Source organism: Paramormyrops kingsleyae, chromosome 18 (genome assembly GCF_048594095.1).
Source record: "Paramormyrops kingsleyae isolate MSU_618 chromosome 18, PKINGS_0.4, whole genome shotgun sequence".
In the NCBI taxonomy this organism is placed as follows: domain Eukaryota; kingdom Metazoa; phylum Chordata; class Actinopteri; order Osteoglossiformes; family Mormyridae; genus Paramormyrops; species Paramormyrops kingsleyae.
In genome coordinates this window covers 8,328,134-8,350,990 of record NC_132814.1, presented here as the reverse complement: position 1 = coordinate 8,350,990, position 22,857 = coordinate 8,328,134, and the positions used below count along the sequence as shown (strand labels likewise).

General features: G+C 44.2%; 1 protein-coding gene across 1 annotated transcript in view; it reads left to right on the top strand.

The window, feature by feature from the left end:
* The window catches only part of ddx10 (DEAD (Asp-Glu-Ala-Asp) box polypeptide 10), a 98,832-nt gene that overhangs the window by 2,243 nt on the left and 73,732 nt on the right, over nt 1–22,857 (top strand). The window contains exons 5-12 of the mRNA XM_072702005.1: nt 470–590; nt 1,070–1,259; nt 2,032–2,158; nt 2,975–3,137; nt 3,560–3,644; nt 10,494–10,595; nt 20,733–20,820; nt 22,358–22,446. Of these exons, the coding sequence (XP_072558106.1) occupies nt 470–590; nt 1,070–1,259; nt 2,032–2,158; nt 2,975–3,137; nt 3,560–3,644; nt 10,494–10,595; nt 20,733–20,820; nt 22,358–22,446 (965 nt within the window). The remainder of the gene's footprint in view (nt 1–469; nt 591–1,069; nt 1,260–2,031; nt 2,159–2,974; nt 3,138–3,559; nt 3,645–10,493; nt 10,596–20,732; nt 20,821–22,357; nt 22,447–22,857) is intronic.

Here is a 22,857-nt window from a genome sequence, read left to right as displayed (position 1 = left end):
TTTTTATTAATTTTGAGTTGATAGGAGGGGGAAGTTGGCGAGGTCACACTCCATACATGTGATGTCATAATAAAGCCTTAACACTTAATAGAGCGGCATGAGAGGTATGAGGTCAGAAACGCATTGCTGGGTCTCTAGGGTATTTATTTTGTATTTGTTTTGTAATTAGGTAATTGGTATTTGAAGTCTTCTTATAATTCTAATTATTCTTTATGTTAGAGATATTTCATGGAGGGCAATGGGGTTTCTTGGATGTACCTGGAATGTTTCTTTCCCTGTAAGAACTAATGGAAATTGCTTCCTGATATTCAAGTTTGCACCATTCAAGTGATTTCTAGGAACTAGTTACACTTCAGTAATGGAGTACAGGTGTATATGTACCTAGTGTTTTACAGCATAAAAGGCCAACTTTCTCATTTTCTTTTTGGAGTAACAAAGCTACACAGGGCCCCCGATGTTATGGTTACAGGATCTGCAGCAGGAGTCCGAGAGGATCCACCGCACCAACATCATCATCTGCACCCCAGGCCGCCTGCTGCAGCACATGGACGAGACCTGCACCTTCCACGCATCCAGCCTGCAGGTGCTGGGTACGTGTTTCCCCAAGACGAAAGTCACCATACATACACATTTTGTTTCCCTTTGGTTAACCTCGCATTTTAACCATATCGATAACAATATCCTTGATTGAAGAGCACATTGCTAAAACTTGCCCAGTCAGTTTCCTGTTGCTTTTGAAATCAGGCTTCCTCGTCATATCTTACAGTACTGGGAACGAAAACAAAGTGCTCATGTAATCCAACAAAGAACTTTTATTAAATTTCCAAAACTAAGTCCACTGGAATTCTCTCAGGCATGTTTTATGGACTAAATCAGTTTTGGGACATTGCTGTTTAATTAGGGGTGTCATCAAAATGTCAGCTCTGCTTAGGAATTATGTAAGCAGGACTAGAGAAAGAGAAATACATACTTAGATATGGTCTAGCTTTCTGCCACAGAGATTTTATATTTCGGGATTTGCTGGTGGTGGTTTTGCTGTGAAAGTTTGTTCGGCCGCTGTCTCTCACAGTGCTGGATGAGGCCGATCGCATCCTGGACATGGGGTTTGCCGACACGCTGAACGCCATAGTGCAGAACCTCCCCAAGACTCGGCAGACGCTGCTGTTTTCAGCGACTCAAACAAAATCTGTGAAAGATCTGGCCAGACTGAGCCTGAAGGATCCTGAGTACGTCTGGGTCCACGAGAAGGCCAAGTTCAGGTAGGAGCGCGTCCAGTCCAGTCCGGTCCCGTCTAGTCCAGTCCCGTCCCGTCCAGTAGGTGGTTGTAGACCCTATTCACAGAAGCTTTGCCCCCCTTATTTTCTGTCTCGGTCCTCCTGAAAAATAATTACTGTTAATGAGTGTCTCCCAATCCAGTTCTCAGAGACCCACAGACGGACAGAAATGTGGACTGTCTGGCAGGGAGCTGGGATGGAGCAAAAACATGGACCATCTGCAGGTCCCCGAGAACCAGATTGGGAAACACTGATCTAAAACCATTTAGCGATTTGTCCGCTATTTGCGGAAACATGTCCTACCCCTTACTCGGCAAATTTATAATTTAATGGTGGGGGACCCGGGGCTGGCGTTCCATATTCCTTCAGGGTGCTGAGTCCCCATTATGGTCAAATCCTAGAATCGCCCCTGTACAAAAGAATGCCAGTTTAGTTTATACCATTTGTGGTGCCTCGATGCCGCTGGTTTGTGGTTTGGATTTGTGTCAGAATGCTTTTGAGAGCATTCTCAGATGTGTTCATGCATTTCAAATTTTGGGTATTTTAAACATTTTCTTGCTCATAAATAAAGATATAAATTTTGCATTTCACATTATGTTGACTTGTCATGTATTTAAAAGTAAAATATACTTGAGGAAATATGCTGCTGTTTGAATATCGCAACCAATTCCTACAGATAGAGAATAAACCGTAACGGTTTGTGAGCCTGGTGGGCAAGTAGCTTTGATCATGTGACGGTTCTTCTCCTGTGATCCAGCACCCCTGCCACCCTGGAGCAAAGCTACCTGGTGTGTGAACTTCGCCACAAAGTCAACCTGCTCTTCTCCTTCCTGAAGAGCCACCTGAAGAAGAAGATCATCGTCTTCTTCGCCTGCTGCAAGGAGGTGGGTATGCTCTCGTGTGCAAATGTGTCTCTGCCACATAGCTTCCGAATGACCCCTTTGGTTTTAGCCAATCGCAGTCCCACCTGCCGTGGCTGTGGGTGCCGTTCTGCTTGAGTACCACGCGCACCTGTTCCCTACATGGTGAAGTTTTAAGTATTGAAACTACAAACACATATTTAATACACGCTACCAATAGCATGTTGTTCAGCTACATGTCTGTAAATAGTCTGTTAAAGGAATTACTAAATTATCTAAATCAGTTTATTACACATTCTGCTTTGTCAAAATTCTGTTTCAAATCGACAATCTATCCCCACCAATCAGGTGGTTACCAGTATCTCTTAATTTGTTTGTACCTTAATTACCATGTCATGTCTATATAATGTTTATATGTCTCATCATTCATATTCTATTGATTACTTTTCATTTGCACTATTTGCGTTTTGCATATTTTCAGCTCTGTATGACTCCATGCATCATATATTTGAAACTCACAATAAAAAATAGTTTGACTTTTGCCTAAATCCTTCCAAAATTTGTCTTTTTTTTGGGGGGGGGGCGGTGGTTATCAGTTGATGAATTGATTAGATTGTACCCAAAAATCTGAGGTTGTTCAGTGATTGTAATACACGTTTGGTATGCGGATGTGATGCGTCCATAGTCTCTCTTTCAGTTCCATCGTGGGTGTTTATGTAACTGCCAGAATGGCGTCCCCTTGGATTTTTGTTTCACTAATGAGAATTGCGGTGTTTGTGCTGCATGCTCTGATGATCGCCGCCCTGGTGGTGGACTGACCCCCCTCCCTGCCACCCCTAGGTGCAGTACCTGTTCCGCGTGTTCTGCCGACTCCGCCCTGGCATCCCTGTCCTGGCCCTTCATGGCAAGCAGCAGCAGATGAAGAGGATGGAGGTCTACAAAGATTTCATCGGCAAGAAGGCGGCTGTGCTGTTCGCCACCGACATCGCGGCCAGAGGCCTCGGTAATGCCGACTCGCGGCGACAGTCAGTGCCCCTCGCCCCTGTCGTAGAGGGATCGCAGGATCACCCATCCATAGATGTTTGGAGTGTGTTAGTGCTGTACTAACATTTCTAAATGCGTCTTTCCATGTAATCTAGGGGTGCCTAACTCCTGTCCTGGGGGTCCGGAGCCCTGCACATTTTTGGGTTTCCCCTCATTTAACACACCTGATTCAACTCCTTGTGCTAATTACCACACAGCTCTTGAGCTGAATCATTTATGGTGGAACAGGGAAAGAACTAAGCTACACAGGGCTCCAGCCCCCTAAGACTGGAGTTTGGCACCCCTGATGTAATCCGTTAATCGTAGCTTTCATGAGTGCGTACGTACCCTGTATCCTCTGGAGTTCACAAAACAAGCGAGTGTAATTTGTCCTCCGCACAGACTTCCCTGCTGTTAACTGGGTGCTGCAGTTTGACTGCCCAGAAGATGCCAACACTTACATCCACAGGGTCGGAAGAACTGCCAGGTATGTTTGATTCTCCTGTGCTCTGGGATGGGGGGCCTGAGTTAATGAGGTCGATTAAGGCGATGGTGGTTCGAAGCCAATTACCTCAGAATACCCCCCAAAGAGCTTTTGGGGACGTTATGACGCCTTTCTGGGGGATTTGGGGGGGGGGGGCGCTATGGGGTGGTTTTTACGCATTGTTTAACAAGTCGAAAAGCCTCCCGTCAGCATTGTGTGATAAATCACAGGGTGTCTGTTGCTGACAGCGTGTTTTGGGTGAGGGAGGGAGGGGTGCAGACTGTGAGCGGGACGTGGAGGGGTGACAGGCTTTCTAAGGTGTGGATGCTTTAATGATAGAGGTGTAAATCGCTCCAAATTCTGTTGATTACAGGGGATTTATTGATTCGTTGGCATGCTTCCATAAGACCGCTAGAATGGCTTCATTTTAAATCCTCGTTGAGATTTTTCAGTGCTGCCAGGCCAGAGCCATTGGTGTGTCACGAAATACAATTTTACAGCACGGCTTATGGAAAACGAATGGTATGAAATTTGGTCATCTTGGAAATAACAGAACATTGCATTTAACGTTAATCAAGTCTGTAGCCATGGAAACGTGATTTTGATTTATATGTTCTCCTTATATTGCTGTTTTCTTGGAAAATGTGTGTCCAGTGGTGTGTTTCTGCCCAGTATTTTTGCTTGATCAGCCCTTGTTAATTCAGTGAATGGCACTGAGGAAAATACAGTATAGTCCCTGCTAAATTTAAGCCTCCATTACTCTTTCTTGGCACCACTAGATGGCAGCATTGTGTAGCCCTAGTCCTTTCCTCTTGAATTCAAGAATAACTGAAGGTTGAATGAGCATGAGGGGCAGTGTGGGGGCGCATTGTGGGGGTGCAGTGGATAGCACTGTCGTCTCACATCTCTGGGACCAGGGTTTAAGTCTCAACCGTAGCTCCATGTGGTTAGAGTTTGCATGGTTTCTTTGTCCTCCGGGTACTGCGGTTTCAAAAACATGCTAAGGGGAATTGGAGTTACCAAATTGTGTGTGTGTGTGTGTGTGTGTGTGTGTGTGTGTGTGTGTGTGTGTGTGTGTGTGTGTGCTTGCACACATGCGCGTGTGCCCTGCTATGGGTTGGCACCCCATCCTTGCCCGTATCCTCCGGGATAGGCTCTAGACCCCTGTGACCCTGAATAGAACAAACGGCTGCAGAAGATGGAGGATAGATGGATGGATGAATGGGTACAGAAAATGGATGGATGAGTGTGCAGAATGGCAGAGGGGTAATATAATATTGTATGTGTGGAAATGATGACATGCATCCCCAGATTTTGTACCGCTCTGCACCTTTGTCCTGTTGTGAGACAGGAACCGGACACCAGTTCTGAACCAAATTAGTTTTCCTAAGAGTCTAGTTGACTTTCTTTTTTTTTAAGTCCTCAAATGATGCATTGATTACAGTTGTCTGTCATCCTGCGAAATTCCTCTCCTGTTGTCCTAAAGTCTGAAGAAAATGTTTAATTAAAGTGATCTTTCATCTAAGGTTTTCAGAGCTGTCTGTGACCTACGAAGTGCTCCTTACCTGTTCAGCCTTGTCAGACCTACTGCAGAATTTAACCATTGCTGCATGTGCATATTATCTGTCCCTGTGGATAGTATAATGCGTTAACTGTATTTCTGGCTGCACTTTTGTTGAGGCGCCATCTTTGTTTCCTGGTGTTACAAAATGAGATTTAGGAGGAATGAGGCGAGAACGTGAATGTTTGTCATTAAAGGCGTGCAGTAATGTGAACAACTTAGGGTGATTTTCCATCACACCAGTTACCGACTTTTGGTATTTTCAGAAGGTGCCAAAAGTATGGTACTTGAAGGTGTTGGTTTTCCACTGCCGTAAAAACTAGTACCGGCGCCGAATGACGTCACAACGCAAGGCGGGGTATTTTGTACTGAATTTGATAAGTGGCTGTAGTATATTATAGGGCTGGGTGATGTGCAATATTGATACAACATCACATGTTATGCACATCCAATTTTCACATCGATTGTAAGATCAGGCTTTTTCTTACCTTCAGTTTGGTACGCATATTATGACACTGGGAGTTTAAGTCTCGCTAAAACATTTTTACTCTGTCATAAAGCATTAGCTACCGTTGCAATTTTAATTAATGTTCCTTTTATAGATTATCTAATATATGTTTTAAAATCAGTTTAAATCTACTCCACTGCTTTTGCATGAGCGCTACATGCGTTCTCCGCGATGATCGTAATCGTTTTCATCCTTGCTACTTTAAATGCGCTCCTTGATGGGATTGTGTGAAATTTATGAACTCCGTTTTACTTTATAAATCTGGCAATATTTATTATAACAAAATTGCATCGCTACATTTACAACAAAATCATGCCATACGAATGCTGTCCTAGTATCTTAAACAAAATACTTTTTAAATTTCTTGTCGTGCAATTCTGATCTTTTTGTCGTATCTGTCCTTCTAACCAAATCGCAGTACATTTTTTTACTTCTTCATTGTTTTCTCTGTTCATAACTGTTTTCAAGGCGCCGTGTATATTGTGTTTCAGAGGCAGGCTATTTGCATAACCAGTCGTCAACAAAAGTGTTTTAAGTCCCACCCAAAGTACCAAAGAAGTACCCCGGCTGGTTTGGCACTTTGGGTACTGGAAAAGCAAAAATACCAAGAGTACGGTACTTGGTGCAGTGTAAAAGCATCCTGTATGTAATAAAGATGGGCTATAGGCATGTTTAATGTATTAAAAGCATCTGGTGTTTCTGGCAAAGGACCAGTGACTGTGTCTCTGGTAGGGGCCCCATGTAGACCTTACGCGGTCTGAGGCTCTGAGAATCTTCAGCCTCCAGGGAGACCAATCAGGGCAGCTTGATCACCTCCTTATTTCTTCAGTACCTATGCAGTCTTTAAATTGGTGAAAGAGGAGAGTGTCCTGCCATTGCGTTTGTACTTTTGTACCTTCCCCCCCGGAGCCCCCTGCCAGCACACCCTGTCGGTAAGCTTAAGTGACGGTGGCGTGTCGCTGTCAGATGAAGAGGGGCAGCGTTACTCTGCTACAGGCATCTTAGCATCCTACAGCGGGGGCCTCGCGCCTCATCTTGCCTCGCGGGCTTGTGTGTCTGGGTCTGTCTCCCACCACCAAGCCACCGTCGCTGAGGCTGCTGGGAGGTGATTCTCTGTGGGCTCCTTCTGAATTAATCCACTCAAACGAGGGCTCTGATGACATCGTGCACGTAGTCCTGCCCACCAGCAGTGGGATTGGGGATGACTGCTCTGTCTGTGTGTGTTAAGTATTGACATTCCTTGATTTTGATATTCATTCATTCATTCATTCGATTTGATTCATTCAATTATTCAATTGATTAATTCATTCATTCATAGATTAGTTCATTCATTAGTTCCAGGATAAGCTCCAGACCTCTGTGACCCTGCTTAGGACAAGCAGGTCTGGAAAATGGATGGATAGATATTTATATTTAGTAATTATCAATATTTATATATAACCGTGCATTCGGCAAGAACATATAGCCCTACCTGTTTGCATTGGGTGCAAACTCAATTAACTAATTAGCCTGCTCCGACAGAGTGCTCAGAAAATTAGATTGCAGTTTTTTTTTTTCTTAATTTGCGTATAAAATCCTTTAAGTATTTTTTTTCAGATTCCAATTATTCCTGTAAATGTCTTCTCCCTATTCTCTCTTCTTTAAAGCTAAGTTAACATACTTTTCCCCCTGTTTAAATGACACAAGTCAGTCCTCTGGATTTTTGAAATCTCTTTGTAGAGTAACATTTTAACCTGGTCCTCACTTCCTGTATGTTGGGGGGGGGGACTGTAGAAATTCATCTGTCTTCCAGCTGCTGGACTAGATATAAAAATAAAGGCTTAAAATGATGGCAGCGTTAGATTGTCTGGGGGCCGGACTGCTGGGTGTGGGTAGGGTGAGTGTCAGAGCTCTCTTATTAAATGGTGTGAAGAGTGAGGGGTGTGTAGATTTACTGTGTGTTTGGTGGGGGGGGCTGTCAGGTTTCAGGCAGCGTTTTGTTCCATCTGGCTGAGATTAAGGTGTTTGAACGAAGCGCATTCCCGCACATTCAGCTTGAGCTGATTATACTTGGTCGCAGAAGGAGGATTCCACACGGTTGGGATTCTGCGTACGTGGGCTGGACCCGGCCAGACCGGGGGGGCGTGATAGAGCTGTGGATTCCATGTGGGGGCATGATGCTGCTTCAGTGCCATTTCTCAAAATGGGCTCTGTGATTTAATTAAGAATAACTGGATTAATAAATACTGATGAGTTAACTGAAAGCTGTTTTTGTCACTGATCTGAAGAATCTTCCTTGGGGGGGAGCTCTTCTTTCCCTACTATGGGAATGCAGGTCCTTGTGACACTGTTGTGATTTGTGGGACAAAATCGCAACAGATGAGATGTGTGTAGTGCACATGGGAGACACTTAGCATTGAGTCAACAGAGAGTCTCTTGTACGTTAAACCACACATTTGCCGGCAAATATAGGAGTTTGTTTTGGGCTGTTTCATACCGCAGAAATGCGAAATAGATATTGACTTTTTTGTCTCTTATTCTTCTTTTTTGAAGGCGAATATGAGATTGGAGCCTGAGAATCCCTGAGTTGAGCGATACGGCCATCTGTCTGAGAAAGGTCTCATCAAACATGGTGTTTAGCAGACCTTGAGTGAACCTCAAGCGGGCTGTGCTGATGGCTGAGCCTTCATATTTCAGCTTTACATAACGTCGTCTCTCTTCATGGTGGTCCAAGTTATAACAAGATAAGCCATGGGGTCCCGTGAGACCTTACCAGGAAGCCGAGTATCTTGTGGGGTGGGAGAGGACTTTCTGAGTGGCACCATTCCACACATGAGGGCAGGATTTGTGTGAGTATACAGTCCCATGCTGCATGTTGGCAGTGTCCGAGGCATTGAACATGTAGGGACACCGGTACTGCAGGGCATGCTGGGTTATTTTGATTAGAATGTGGTGTCCTAGGGCCGTGTGCAAAAAGCCACCAATGACTGGAGGTGGAATTGAGGAGTAGAGAAATTGCACTCCTAACTGAAAGTGCAACACTGGAGATGAGCTGCGTGGCACGGGCTTCCGTGAGCTGGTGGTTAAAGGAGGGAACGTCACAACGCACTCAAAATTTGGAATTGATGACTAGCTCTGAAACAAGGATTCAATTAAGCATCTAAATATAAAGAATGGAGCACTCTTGTGTGCTTCAGGTTTGTTCAGTATGTGTGGCTACTGGGCAGTAACAGAAGTCATTGGTACTCGACCTGGCTGCCTGTAATAAGTGTGGTCATGGGGGCAGCCGGCTGAGCGGGGGCTGTTTCCGGTAGAGGTGGGGAAGGTGTCCCGTCTAAGGTTGCAGCCAACAGAACTTCCAAACGTCAACAGTGACCTTTGACCTTGAGTAACGTATAGACCAGGGGTGGCCAATCTTATCCGCCAAGGGCCGCTGTGTGTGCGGATTTTCGCTGCAACTCACTAATTAGATTACTAATTAGAGGACTGATTGGCTGAAGAGTCCTCACACCTGGGTATGAACAGCTGACCTACAGGTTTTCCCAAAAACCTGCACACTCACTGGCCCTTTGTGGGTAAGAGTGGCCACCCCTGGGGTAGCGGGTCACCTACTGTCCGTTTGGCCCCAGACCCGTGATGCCCTTTCAGACTGACCATGTCACGTCACCCCACTCCCCGGGTCTGACTCCATGTTCGAGTCGGGTCTCCCGTAGTACCGGCACCGAGTGGAGCTGCGGCAGCAAGCCGCTGCGATGTGGCACCTCCGCGTTCCCCGGTTGAACCCTCATCAGGCCTCGGGGCGGAAGGAGGGGCAAGACTCTCTCACACCTGCCTACGCTGTCCGCGTCAGGGCCTGGGGCTGCAGTGCTGTCCCGCGGGCTGGGGCATGCCTAGTACACCGCTATGGGAATTGCTTCTTCCCCCACCTTGGTATGGTACAGGCTGCCATGGTGCAAAGTCAAGTAGTGGCAGAGACCACCAGTAAATAGGGGTTTCCCGCAGGGGCGACTCCACATACACAGACACGTGCTGAAGCGAGCGAATGCTAAAGTGCACTTTGGTATTTTGACCTCTGTGGCCTACCTGCCAAAAAGGCAACTCTTATCACCTGTCTTTTTTGACAGCTTCTCATAAACGCTAGAAGCCTCTAAATGTGTTGGGGGCTGACTAGGGCAGAGTACGGGAAGCTGGATTCCCTCTGCCCCCAGGAAACATCTCTGCAGAAATATTCAAGGGAGCAAATGGCGCAAAATGAAAAGGTCACAGTTACACTTAATTGTGAAAAGCAAACTGTTTTTAAACTTCTGTTCTGTACAGGTAAATGTGTAGTAAAGAGCATTTACATCTATAAGAAAAACGAATCAGTTTCTCAAATTAGACTGGAAATGGAGTTGGGGGGCATTGAGCTGAGACAGGCAGTCCCTGCGTTAAGAACGTCCAACTTGCAGACAACTTGTACTTACAGCCTGCCATAAAGCTTATTATATTTAAAATTTTACTTAAATGCAATGGTTCATAATAAGGAACAGACACACACTTTGTGACTCATGAAAAAATTATGCGGATTAGCGGTGCATTAGCTTGAGGTACAGTGCAGTAAATGAATACTATATATGAGGTATAGTAAATAGATACTACATACTAAGACAAACATTTGACTAGCCGAAACTAAATAAGAACTGTAAGTACCTGTTTTGATTTACAAATTCATCTTAAACACTGACATAGGGAACGTTGTGGATTGCCTGTATGTCCGTAGTTTGGCCCTATCTGACCATCTGGTTTGTTGGTCTTTGCTGACCAGGTATAAAGAAGGTGGCGAGGCCTTGCTGGTCCTGCTGCCCACCGAGGAGAAGGGGATGGTCAAGCAGCTCCAGGAAAGGAAGGTGCCCATCAACAAGATCCAGTGAGTACCAGCGTTGACCTTCTTTGGTGCGCAGTGAGATCAGGTGTGGTGCTGGCTGCACTGCGATAACAGTGAGCTCTGTACTCTGGCATAATTGTGTGAGAGTTCTGGTTTTCAGCATTTCTTTGGTCTCGGCTTAGAGATCGATAGAGGATCATAAGGCACCACCTCCGTGAAGCTCGGCGCTGTGTTCAAGATTAAGGCATTGACGACAAAATAATTTGCGTATGATAATGTTTTTTGTGCAAATGTGGACAGCCTCCGTGACCTTATGACCTTTGTACGAATAGCGCAAAGCCGTCGGGTCGTCGTTTGTGCGCAGTGTGGCAGCTTTGCCTTTTTTTTTTTTCTCTCTCACGAGATGCTTGAACTTTAATGTTCAGGGACAGATGAAACACAAGGGTAAAGTCAGCATTTTTACACTAAAACAATAGCTGGAAAGTTATTGCTGGTGCTGAGAGCCTTGGGAGAGTTTAAAATAACTTTCTAAATATAATACAATTAGTCTGAATGGTAAAAATTGCCTATACTTGGTACTATAGGCACGATACGGTAATTAATTTTAAAATACCTCAAATGGTCTCAGAGGATTTTGAAATATTAACATTGTTTTAACAGGTGATTCATTATGAAATATACATGTAATGATGAAATATGCATGTAGTGTGCTTGCCAGGAAGTATAGATTGTGTGTATCTCACCCTGGAGTTCTCAGAGCGCTGAACAGTTAACCATGGACATTCAAGGACGTGAAAGGTACATGACTGTTTGGCCTGGTCTTTACTGCAGTAACCCTGAGTGTTACTTATTCAGAAAGGGCAAATATTAAAGTTTCATAAGGAAATTATAAATTCCTGCACTGGGAAGTGCAAATAAGATGGAGGTATTATTGTAAGCATATGGCAAGGTGAAGTATCTCATGTGCTAGGAAGACCATAAATCTCCAGGCCTGCCTGCTGCTTGGCTCCTGAAATGGAATGGGGGGGTGGAATGGGGGGGCGTTCTCTTCTCTTTGGGCCCCTTTGGAGTTTCGTTCTAGTGCCAGTTCATCCTTCCCTGTCTTGCTGTGGCCAGGTGTAATTAACATGGCCCTTATGGGTGATGAATGATGTAAGGTTGCCCCTTCCAGCACAGGAGATGCCTTCCGGAATGAGAATATCTTAGTGTGGTCTCTGTCCTCGCTTCAGTGGGCTGCCTCTCAGATTCACCGCCCCCCACCCCCGCCCTGTGCCTGAGCTCTGCCACGGAGAGGATGCCTGCTTAAGAGGCCCTTTTCGGTGGAGAAGGTTTTAAACTCCTATCATTAAATGTCAAAAAGGCAAGGGGGGTGGCTGTCTGCCCAAATCTCCAGTCTACTGAACTCCAGCATTTATGTTGCTTTGCGAGTTTGTAAAATACCTCCTAACGCTGCAGTCGGTACCTAGGTGACATCAAAGTGCTGTGACCTGGCAGTGACCCGACGGAGCCTGACATGCCACCGACCAGGACGCCTTCGGGAATTACAGCAGCTCTGCCTCTTTCAGGGGTGTAACATCATTCTAATTACTGCTATTTCTCTGCGTCGGTGGTACAGGGGCAGTGGTGGTCTAACGGTTAGGGCAGCGCGCTTGTAATTGGAACGTCGTGGTTCAAATCCCCAACCAGCAAGTACCCCAGAGGTACCCTGAGCAAGGTACCGCCCCCATGCACCTCCCCCCGGGGGCTAAATAATAGCTATGTCACATATGGGTTAAATGCAGAGGACACATTTCTTCGTCGTGTGCTGTGTGTATCTACAATAACAATCACTTAAAAGGTCATACAGGTCATTTGTTTGTCCTTCATATAATTCTGAAAGGGGGATTGTCATGGTGATTGTGTGGCTTTTACTGGGGGGGGGGGGGGGGTTGTGCTTTATGCAGGGTTCACTTCCCAGGTTTGATTCCCAGGCTGCATATCACCCGGCTTTGTTGCTTCTCTTGTTTTGCTGTTTAATTAGGGATGTTGGGGTTTGTGGGGTTTTCAGGTAAAGCTTTGTAGGTTGAAATTTTGTAATGAGGATTAATGGATTTCTAAGTGGTGCTGAGAGTTCTTCTTTTAATTTCATAGTTCTAAGAAATGAAAATAGTTTTGGGGGGGTGGGGGATTTTAGTGAAATGGCTGAAAAATAGTTTGATGAATTCATAAACAGCCCCCCCCCCCCTCCCATCTTATGCTCTTCAGTATTCAGTGGCACTTATTTACCACAGCCGTCCAGCAACAAAAGGTTTTATTTCCCCCCGCCGCGTGGCGCGTGGCGCTGGCATGGAGGGCCGGCCTCGCCCGCGGACCCGCGCAAGCCGGCTTATCAGCTTCCTGCAAGGCCTGCGTGCCGTTCCTGCCTGCCAGACCGGCCATGTGAGGCGAGCCGAGGGGGAAAAACGCAGCGGATGTTCAGGAGGGACACCGAGCTTCATCACACGTTCCCGCTTTCTGGCTCTGCACAAACCACTCCCCACAAAGCCGCCATAAGTTACCGCGACTGTTTTGTTTACTGACAAAACTACCCTGCTGTGGTCCTGAGATTAATATGTCGTTTACCTGAGTGGTTTTTGAAATCAGTATAACTAATTGCAAAATCATGCAAAATTAAAACATTTTTAGTGAGTAGCCATAAAAGTAAGCAGTACTTGAATGGGCATACAGTATAATATAATACAGTATAATATAATTTTCTTGCATTGCACAGTAAATAAAGTCGATTCTGATGATTCTGATTATTAGCCAGGTACACATACATGTTCTAGGAATTTGCCTTGGCAGTACTGATGCATGCATGCGTGCAAAGACGACACCGAACGCAATAAACGAGTTAAAAGGAAGATTAACTATACAAGGAAGAGGATGAGGAGCTATGCTAATCAAATTTTAAGTTGATCCATTAACCTGAGAAGACTAAATGGAATCCAGATGAGAAATACATGAAATCCTACTATCAATCTTTTGTTTTTTTCCAAGCTACAGTGTTTTCTGAATGTTTGCGACGCTCTCGATTGTACGCTTACACCTCAGAGTGCGAGTAAGCCCTGCGTTTACCAGGGCCGTTATCAGGAGACTTACAGAGAGCCTGACATCAAAAGCGCCCCCTGCCAGCCGATGCCCACTGCTAGGAATTCAAACGCCTCTCTGAAATTAATAATATACTGCAATTCTGCACACTAGCTTGTTCAAGAAAGGTTTAAAAATTTACATTGACATTCAACTGTTCGTCTCATGCTTTTGTCCTAAGTGGCTCCTTTGCCGCTAAATTTAATTTCAGTAGCTTTCAGTGTTTTGTACCGCAGTGTGCCGTGTAACCATCATGAGTTTTATAAATCAAGCATGGATTTAATGCTTGCTTTGCATATACGTGTCGAAAATGGTTAAAACGCCATATAGGTGCTTCGCAATAGTTCTGTAGCTTTATTAGTACAGACATATTTCAAAAAAACAAAGATTAACACCGTCACACAAAGTCTTTGGGAGCCTTTCTACGTCCCACTTCACTGACCTGGTAAACCGGAGCATCCCGGTTGCGTGACTGCAATGTGCTTGAAGCCTGCATGTGACTGTAACCATGGGAACCCAGAGTAATACTCGCAGTCCAATCACTGATGGGCTAGCATGCCTATTTTACCGCTGCTGGGCCACGGATAAATGGACACAAAGCAAACGAGACTAAAAAGAAAGGAAATCGTAGCTGTGTGTCATAATGGTGCGTAAGAGGGCATCTCCTCTGCCCTGAAATGCCCACAGCAGAGTTTTATTTGCACGCCGCCTCTGACACCAACCTGTCCAGTTAGGTATTATGGTTATATTACTAATTCCAATACCACACTAACCTGCCTAGCTGAATATAAAAAAATAATTATGAAATGGTACCCGCTTGCATGAGGAAAAACTTTCTAAAATGTTGTATTGTGTCATGATGTACTGCGGTTTCATCGTGAAGCCAATTTTCAGTTGTAATGGCTAATGTGCGAAATCCAATAAGTGAACTGCAAATGTGACTCTGCATTAAATTTACTATTAGTGCTACACATTAGGTGCACATTATGAAATCAATTCACATTGCAATTCTTTGCAATACGCTGCATTGTGGCGGCGATTACCTTGGTTACCCAGTGTGTAGTGTACCCCAGACCTAATGCAGCACAGCTTTTATGCTGCATGAATTCTTGGTAATGAATCTGCCCACTGCACTGGGAAACAGCTGGCAGTTTGCGTGGTGTTTTGATGTTCAAAAATAAGAATGGGAGGGTGGTGGGTGGTGGGGGGTGGTCATATGGCAGGAGATTTATCTGAAAAACAGAATGGATCAAAGGGTGTCAGATTCCCATACCACACACCAGTAAATACTGTAGATTTAATAAAAACTTGGATGTTTTCCATGAATCACTGAATAGGGATTACTAAAGGATTTGTGTTTAATTAATGGATGATATGATATGATTATTATTAAACACTTTGGGCATTTACAGTAGCTCTATGGCTCAGTGACAGATGTACGAAAGCCTGCTGCTGCTTCCCTTTCACAGGGAAAGCCTTAAAAATTAAATTTATTTACGCTGAAATACGTGCAAAGTATCTGCTTTGCTCGTTGAGTTTCTAATTCATGTTAAGGTCGAAGTTACTGTTAAATTAATTAGTTTTTTTTTTTTTGCATGGCAGTGATTTCTGTTATATGTGGAAATCAGAGAATTTATGTGATATTTGCAGTGCTGGCAGAAATTGTTTTATTGATGCATTATATTTTTCATATGTACAAAATGGACAGTAATCTACAGGCGTACGCTTTGAAAATGAAGATGTAAAAATTTTTTCAGTACTTGGAAAAACACGTGCTTCTGTTTAAGTAAATTTCTTGCTGTTAAAAGTGCCGTGAGGATCGTATAGAGGCGGGCCCCACAGGATTTGGCACCAACGGGCTGCGAGTTTGGGCTCCAATGAGAGATCAATCCCACATGTCACATTTACCGCACTGTACTGTGTACCACCGCTAACAGTGCTTTTCGGATATTCCTGCATGTAGATGACACGCTAAGCATTAGCTTAGTAATTTTAGAAATATTGCTGTCACTCATGGGTAATCTGTGGAGCTTACAATATATAAGTCTCGCCAGTTCTGTTACATAGACCGTATACGTAGCCAGAATTATATATTGTGCTTGGCCGGAAATGTTCTAACTGAACTGGAACAAAGCCATCTGCAGCTAGCGTATATTAGCCCTGTACAAAGTCTTTTTACTGGCTGGTTTGCACGCTGTCATTCAGCTAATTGGAGTGATCATTAAAACTCCTGTTAGTTAAATTAATTCAGGTCACAATTAGCATCTATTAAATGGTAATGCTAGTACAATTGATTGAAAATCCCCTAAAGAGTACCAACTGTATTTAATCCCAGTGTGGATTGCTTGAATGTGCTTTTTTCAAAATTCATTTATTTTTTTTGTTAGGTTGGATTCTGGCCCTTTATAATAAATGCCGGTGGTTTTTACAGGAGCTTTGTGTATTTTGCACATGTATATCTGCTCTGTGTAAATGGCCTCATGAATGTGTGTTCAGGCTTTGTCCTCGTTTCTTTAATTCTCGCGCAATCTGCGTGTGAGCAACGCGTGATTAAAACCTGTTATTTCGACGTTGTGGGGACCATTTTTCAGGTCCCCAGAATGACCTGTTACTGCAATCAAAAAACTAAAAATGCCAAATCTCGTTTTTTGCTTGATTACTTATGGTTAAGGTTAGGGCTGGGTGGGGGTTAATGTTGTCATGTTGGGATTAGGGTTTTCCCCATAGAAATGAATGGAAAGTCCCCACAAAGATATAATTACAAACCTGTGTGTGTGACCTCCACAGCACATGCTGTCACATGCTTTGTTTTCTTTATGGTGGGCCTCTGGAACCTCTCCGGATGGGTGTATATAAACAGCTAGCCACAAATGGCATGTATAATGATTATATTACACGGTTATAGGTGATCTGAAGCTTTTTGGTGTGAGATTTTGATTCGCTTTCTATAGCAGTGAACGTGGGACAGTCATAATGAAGCTGAATCCACCTGCTGAATCAGTTAAGTAGGCGTAAATATCCGGATGGGTCACCTTTGGTCATTCAGCCTGGTAATCGCTCAGTTGGCTGACAAGCTAAGTCTCAAACTGCTTTATGGTCCCATTTATGTATCATACAATTTTCTATATTCGTATACTTTTAATCAGATACTTTCAAAAGAACCCGAGAGAAGTTCCTGATCCAGTCAGCTAGTGGCGTACAACAAACCAGCGAAGTCATCTAAGCAGATCCATTAAGAAATAGGGAAAGCTGTTTCTGGTATTAGGCATTTTGATTTGCAATGTAACATTGAAGTTTTGAGTGATTATGAGGATGAACTGTTTTGATTGGTGTGAAGTTTCATTCCCTGGGATGGGTGTAGTTTTGATGTTGATGGAACATGTACACTCACCTAAAGGATTATTAGGAACACCCGTTCAATTTCTCATTAATGCAATTATCTAATCAACCAATCACATGGCAGTTGCTTCAATGCATTTAGGGGTGTGGTCCTGGTCAAGACAATCTCCTGAACTCCAAACTGAATGTCAGAATGGGAAAGAAATGTGATTTAAGCAATTTTGAGCGTGGCATGGTTGTTGGTGCCAGACGGGCCGGTCTGAGTATTTCACAATCTGCTCAGTTACTGGGATTTTCACGCACAACCATTTCTAGGGTTTACAAAGAATGGTGTTCAAAGGGAAAAACATCCAGTATGCAGTCCTGTGGGCGAAAATGCCTTGTTGATGCTAGAGGTCAGAGGAGAATGGGCCGACTGATTCAAGCTGATAGAAGAGCAACTTTGACTGAAATAACCACTCGTTACAACCGAGGTATGCAGCAAAGCATTTGTGAAGCCACAACACGCACAACCTTGAGGCGGATGGGCTACAACAGCAGAAGACCCCACAGGGTACCACTCATCTCCACTACAAATAGGAAAAAGAGGCTACAATTTGCACGAGCTCACCAAAATTGGACAGTTGAAGACTGGAAAAATGTTGCCTGGTCTGATGAGTCTCGATTTCTGTTGAGACATTCAAATGGTAGAGTCAGAATTTGGCGTAAACAGAATGAGAACATGGATCCATCATGCCTTGTTACCACTGTGCAGGCTGGTGCTGGTGGTGTAATGGTGTGGGGGATGTTTTCTTGGCACACTTTAGGCCCCTTAGTGCCAATTGGGCATCGTTTAAATGCCACAGCCTACCTGAGCATTGTTTCTGACCATGTCCATCCCTTTATGACCACCATGTACCCATCCTCTGATGGCTACTTCCAGCAGGATAATGCACCATGTCACAAAGCTCGAATCATTTCAAATTGGTTTCTTGAACATGACAATGAGTTCACTGTACTAAAATGGCCCCCACAGTCACCAGATCTCAACCCAATAGAGCATCTTTGGGATGTGGTGGAACGGGAGCTTCGTGCCCTGGATGTGCATCCCATAAATCTCCATCAACTGCAAGATGCTATCCTATCAATATGGGCCAACATTTCTAAAGAATGCTTTCAGCACCTTGTTGAATCAATCCCAGGTAGAATTAAGGCAGTTCTGAAGGCGAAAGGGGGTCAAACACCGTATTATTAGTATGGTGTTCCTAATAATCCTTTAGGTGAGTGTATAGGACCAGTCAAAATCTGCACATGCACTTTTAATGCATTTGTCTCTATTTTAACCCTTATTCACCTTATAGTAAAAGGCCTCAGGGCAAAGAAGTAATACATGTCAGATATTTAAAAGACCAAGATATTCTCAAATGCTAGACTCTTCAAAACAGTACCACAGACTCTTGGCATTCTCTGAGCCAGCTTCCAGATGTAGCCACCTGGAATGCTTCTCCAACAGTCCTGAAGGAGTTTCCACAAGTTCTGGGCACCAGTTGGCTACCTTACTCTTACTCTCTGATCCAACTCATCCCAAACCAGCACTATAGGGTTTAGGTTAGGGGGGGATTGTGGGGGCCAGGTCATCTGTCACAGCACTCCATCTCTTTCCTTGTTCACAAGATAATACAGCACTGTCATAACCTCAGAGTTTTTATATATATATATAAGTAACTGCCTATCTCCTGGAATGTCCTCCATGGCCTTGAGAACGGGCTGGGAGACACAGTAAACCTTCTGGCAATGGCACATATTGATGCACCATCCTGGAGGAGTTGGACTACCTGTGCAACCTCTGTAGGGTCCAGGTATCACCTCATGCTACCAGTAGTGACACTGACTGTAGCCAAATGCAAAACTAGTGAAAAAAACTGTCAGAAAAGATGAGGAGGGAAAAATGTCAGTGGCCCCCACCTGTTAAACCACTCCTGTTTTGGGGGTTATCTCATTGTTGCCCCTCTAGTGTAACACCAAAGCAGCTGAAACCGATTAACAACCCCCACTGCTACTTAACGGACTAGATCAATATCCCAGAAGTTACTCTGATTAAAAAGTGTTCCTTTAATTTTTTTGAGCTGTGTGTGTGTGTGTGTGTGTTTATATAAAATAATATAGGCACACACACACACCTTATTGTCCAATTCATTGTAAATATCCTGTGCATGTGCTGGCACATTCCAAACTAAATCTCATTGTACTTGCAATGACAATAAAGCATCTATCTAACTATATATCTATCTACCGTAGCTGCTGGCTGTATCCCAAAGCTTTCACAATTTGCAAGTAATACTTTATCCTGCTTTACTCTGTGCTAAATATAACGGGGTGTGTCGGGTAATTTGCTAAACGGTGTCTAACTAAACACATTCTAGCCAATGTATTTAAATAAAAAAGAGAAAAACTACAGTTTCTTCTTTTAGCTTCCTTATGGCAAATGGGTCTCTAAACTGCTAACTGTTTATCAAGCTTTTTTTTTTTTTTTTGTTTTGCTTTGTTAACCTTTAAGTTTCGAGTAGGTTTATGAGTCATTGGTTCCATCCTCTGGATGAGCATTTCCTGTGCTTTCTTCAGATAATAGGCCATTAGAAGATGCGTGGACTATCTGCTCAGGCTCGTGGAGCTGCCCGGAGACTGTCCCATGTAGCGTGGGATGCGAGGCTGAGGTTCAGACCGGTGCAGCATGACAGTCAATTACAGGGCACACAGACACATTATGGGTGATTCTGAAACCCCAATTAGCCTGACTACATGTCTTTGGGTACCTGGGGTTCCTTTGGGTACCTGGGCTCCTGTGCTGCTGGAAGGAACAGCATCTACGATGACACTGGGGTGACATTTTGGTAGCATTCGGTGCTGGGTGGTCAGTACGCTCCTTCGCCACAGTAAATGTGCCAATTTTGTCACCCTGTCAGACTTCAGTTGAAACGGCAGAGTCGAGGTTCAAAATGTCAGCTGGCAGATGCAACTGTGTGACATCTTAAATTTGACATCTTTAAATGCCATATGCTCCACCTTCAAACTTCACAGAGGACGGAATTGGTCTTGGGACCACACACACACACACGTACAGTTTCTTTGTGTGAAAATGGCACATTATAGACCAGGATACATGGTGCATAGGTAAGAAATCTTGTCATTTTTCATGTCTGCAGAGATGTTCCCCAGCCTGTTCTGTGTCTTGCACCACTGTATTTGCCACACAGCTCATCAAAGGCTGTAATTTGCATTGCCTTCCAAAATAGCAGGGCTACCAGCCTGCCGTGTCCATACGCCCATTTGTTAACCAGTCAGTAGCTGCACAGGAGTCCCTCATTCAAGTGACAGAACTCTGAATAGGATTGCAGTATATCCTGTAAGAGTTTTAACTTCTCTTTCATCCATACTCAGGATTATTAGATTTCGGTATTGTAAGTGGTTCGGGAGTGTATCAGACCATATCCACAGCATTTGGAAAGCTGTGAATTTCATGGGGGCTTTGGCATGTTTCTCAGATGCTAGTACGCATGACGCAAGCTGTAGCTAAGGTGCCCTTTGTGAGTTCCGTCCTGATTTGGAAACCCAAAGGTTGTTCTCTTTATGTAACCTCGCAGGTTCCGCCCCCTTGCGGTGACATTCATCCTGTGAGGCGGCCGTAGGACATGCGGAGTTCGGCTTCCTCCCTGTGTGTAGGATTTACGGAATGATCATTTGTGTTCTTTGCAGGGTTAACCCCGCAAAAATGACCAGTGTCCAGCAGAAGCTCGAAGCATTCCTGGCCCAGGAAAAGGAGCAGAAAGAGCGTGCTCAGAGGGTGAGTATCTTTTATGAGGAGTAACGGTACTGGGCGGCATGGCAACAAGAGTATCCAACTCATTGCTGCTTCAGGATAGGCTGGCTATTGGATTGACGTAAGTCCAGCTAAGGAGTATGTCTTTAAGTCAGATTTGTTGGCCAAGTTGGAAAAATCTATAATACAGTACAAAATAATAATATTAATTATGCAGCAGTAATAAAACTACATACAGTACTGTACCCCGAGTCCACAAAACCGCTGAAGCCACACAATGTTTTCAAAAGTTTCACAAAGTAATGCGTGTGTTCGTTACTGCAAATCATTGTATTTAACTCAAATTTTTTATATACTAGGATTTATGGCAGTCCATTCATATGTACCAGTTGTTCACAAGTTCATAACCCAAGGACTGCCTGTACTGAACAGGCCATCCATCTCACCATTCTGATTCATAGGCTTTGTTACTCAGATGCAAGGAAGAGCAGGAAATGGGCCAGAAAATGTCTGTTGACCTTGTGTTTGACAGGCCATTAAAGTGAGTCAGCCAACCAGCATATAGTCAGACGTACGATTATTTTCAGCTGTTATCTGATATGTTTTTTTTTTTTTTAAAAGTTGAACCACTTTCTGAGGACTTGGCTACCTAGTCGAAGGCTTTCTTCTCTGCGTTCCAAACCGCCTCCGCATCCTCCTACAGGCCCGAAGAAGTGGTCCTTCTTCTGTACATCAGTCTGATTGCTCATTTGGTCAAGGAGGGAAAAGTAGTAGGAGCTGAAAATATCAGCTCTCAAGTACACTTTACTTTAAATTACCAGCTGAAAAAAAAATCTTAAAAATACACACAATCGCGTTTTCTGGATACCCCGTGGAGCTGTAGACTAGGGGCGTGAAGGAAACATGAGCCATCGCTACGACAGATTGAACGTGAAACTTTTTGTAACTTACGTTGGGTGGTGTGCCGAGACTTTTGCATCTTTTTACTGTTACTGTAACGAAAAAAAATAAGCATAACGACAGACACATTAAAGGCTTGTTACACAAGAGAGCCTCTTACATTGATGTATCACCTCTTTGTTTTCCATGGGTTTTGGCTCCGAGGGAAGCCAAAGAGATGTCTAAGGGGCAGCTTCTCACATTCTCTGCAAAGCTCAATTAAGTCAGTTAGCTATCATAAAGTACATTCTCTGTCCATTAGTGTTTAATTAAAGGTATAGTATTCTTTTCTTGACATTTGTGACAGTCAATCAAACCTTGGGTTCCAGGCATTCCTGGTCTGGCTGCATTGTGCTTTCTAGCCATAGGCTACATTGACTGTACTTGTAAGAGAACTGTTTATTATGTAAATGTAGCACACATTCACAAACAAAATGTATTGAGGTTTAAATATGAATTCCGCAAATTCGCTTTCATATTGGGAACAATTTCCTGCCAGAGCGTTCTGTTGTTCTCTACCTCTTTTGAAGTCGAAAAATTGGGCATTGGTAATTGATGGGTGACAAACAGAAATGGACACATTACTTTGAAGTCGACACTCTCTGAACTGTTTTTCCCACAGTGCTTTGTCTCTTACCTCCGCTCCGTCTACCTGATGAAGAACAAGGACGTCTTTGACGTGTTTCAGCTGCCGCTACAGGAATACGCAGGGTGAGTTGGGGCCGCCCGCTCAAGCGTTCGCTAAGCTGCCGAGTCAGTCTGTGGGCGTTCCCCTTGGCTCCCTTTCAGGGCCCGGTAGCTCGGAGCTAATCTCGGCAGAAGAGGGTGAGCTCTCCTGGCTTTCGCTTTGTCCCCCAAGCTGTGCCGCTCGAGTGCCAAGCAGTCGCTAGTAGAGGTGATGCCTCCTGAAGACGGGCTCTATGCGTGATTCTGCTGCTCTGTTTGGCGTGCAAACTAGTGGGAGGGGGGTGTCGATGCAGTGCATGGAGTGCGTAGGTCTAAAAATACTGCAATCTCAGTGCCTCTGAGAGATCATTGTGCTTCCCCTGTGTGGGAGGAAGAGATGTGCAACTCTTTAAGAAGTGCAACTTTTTTCTTTTTTTTTTTAGTATGACCCAGCTT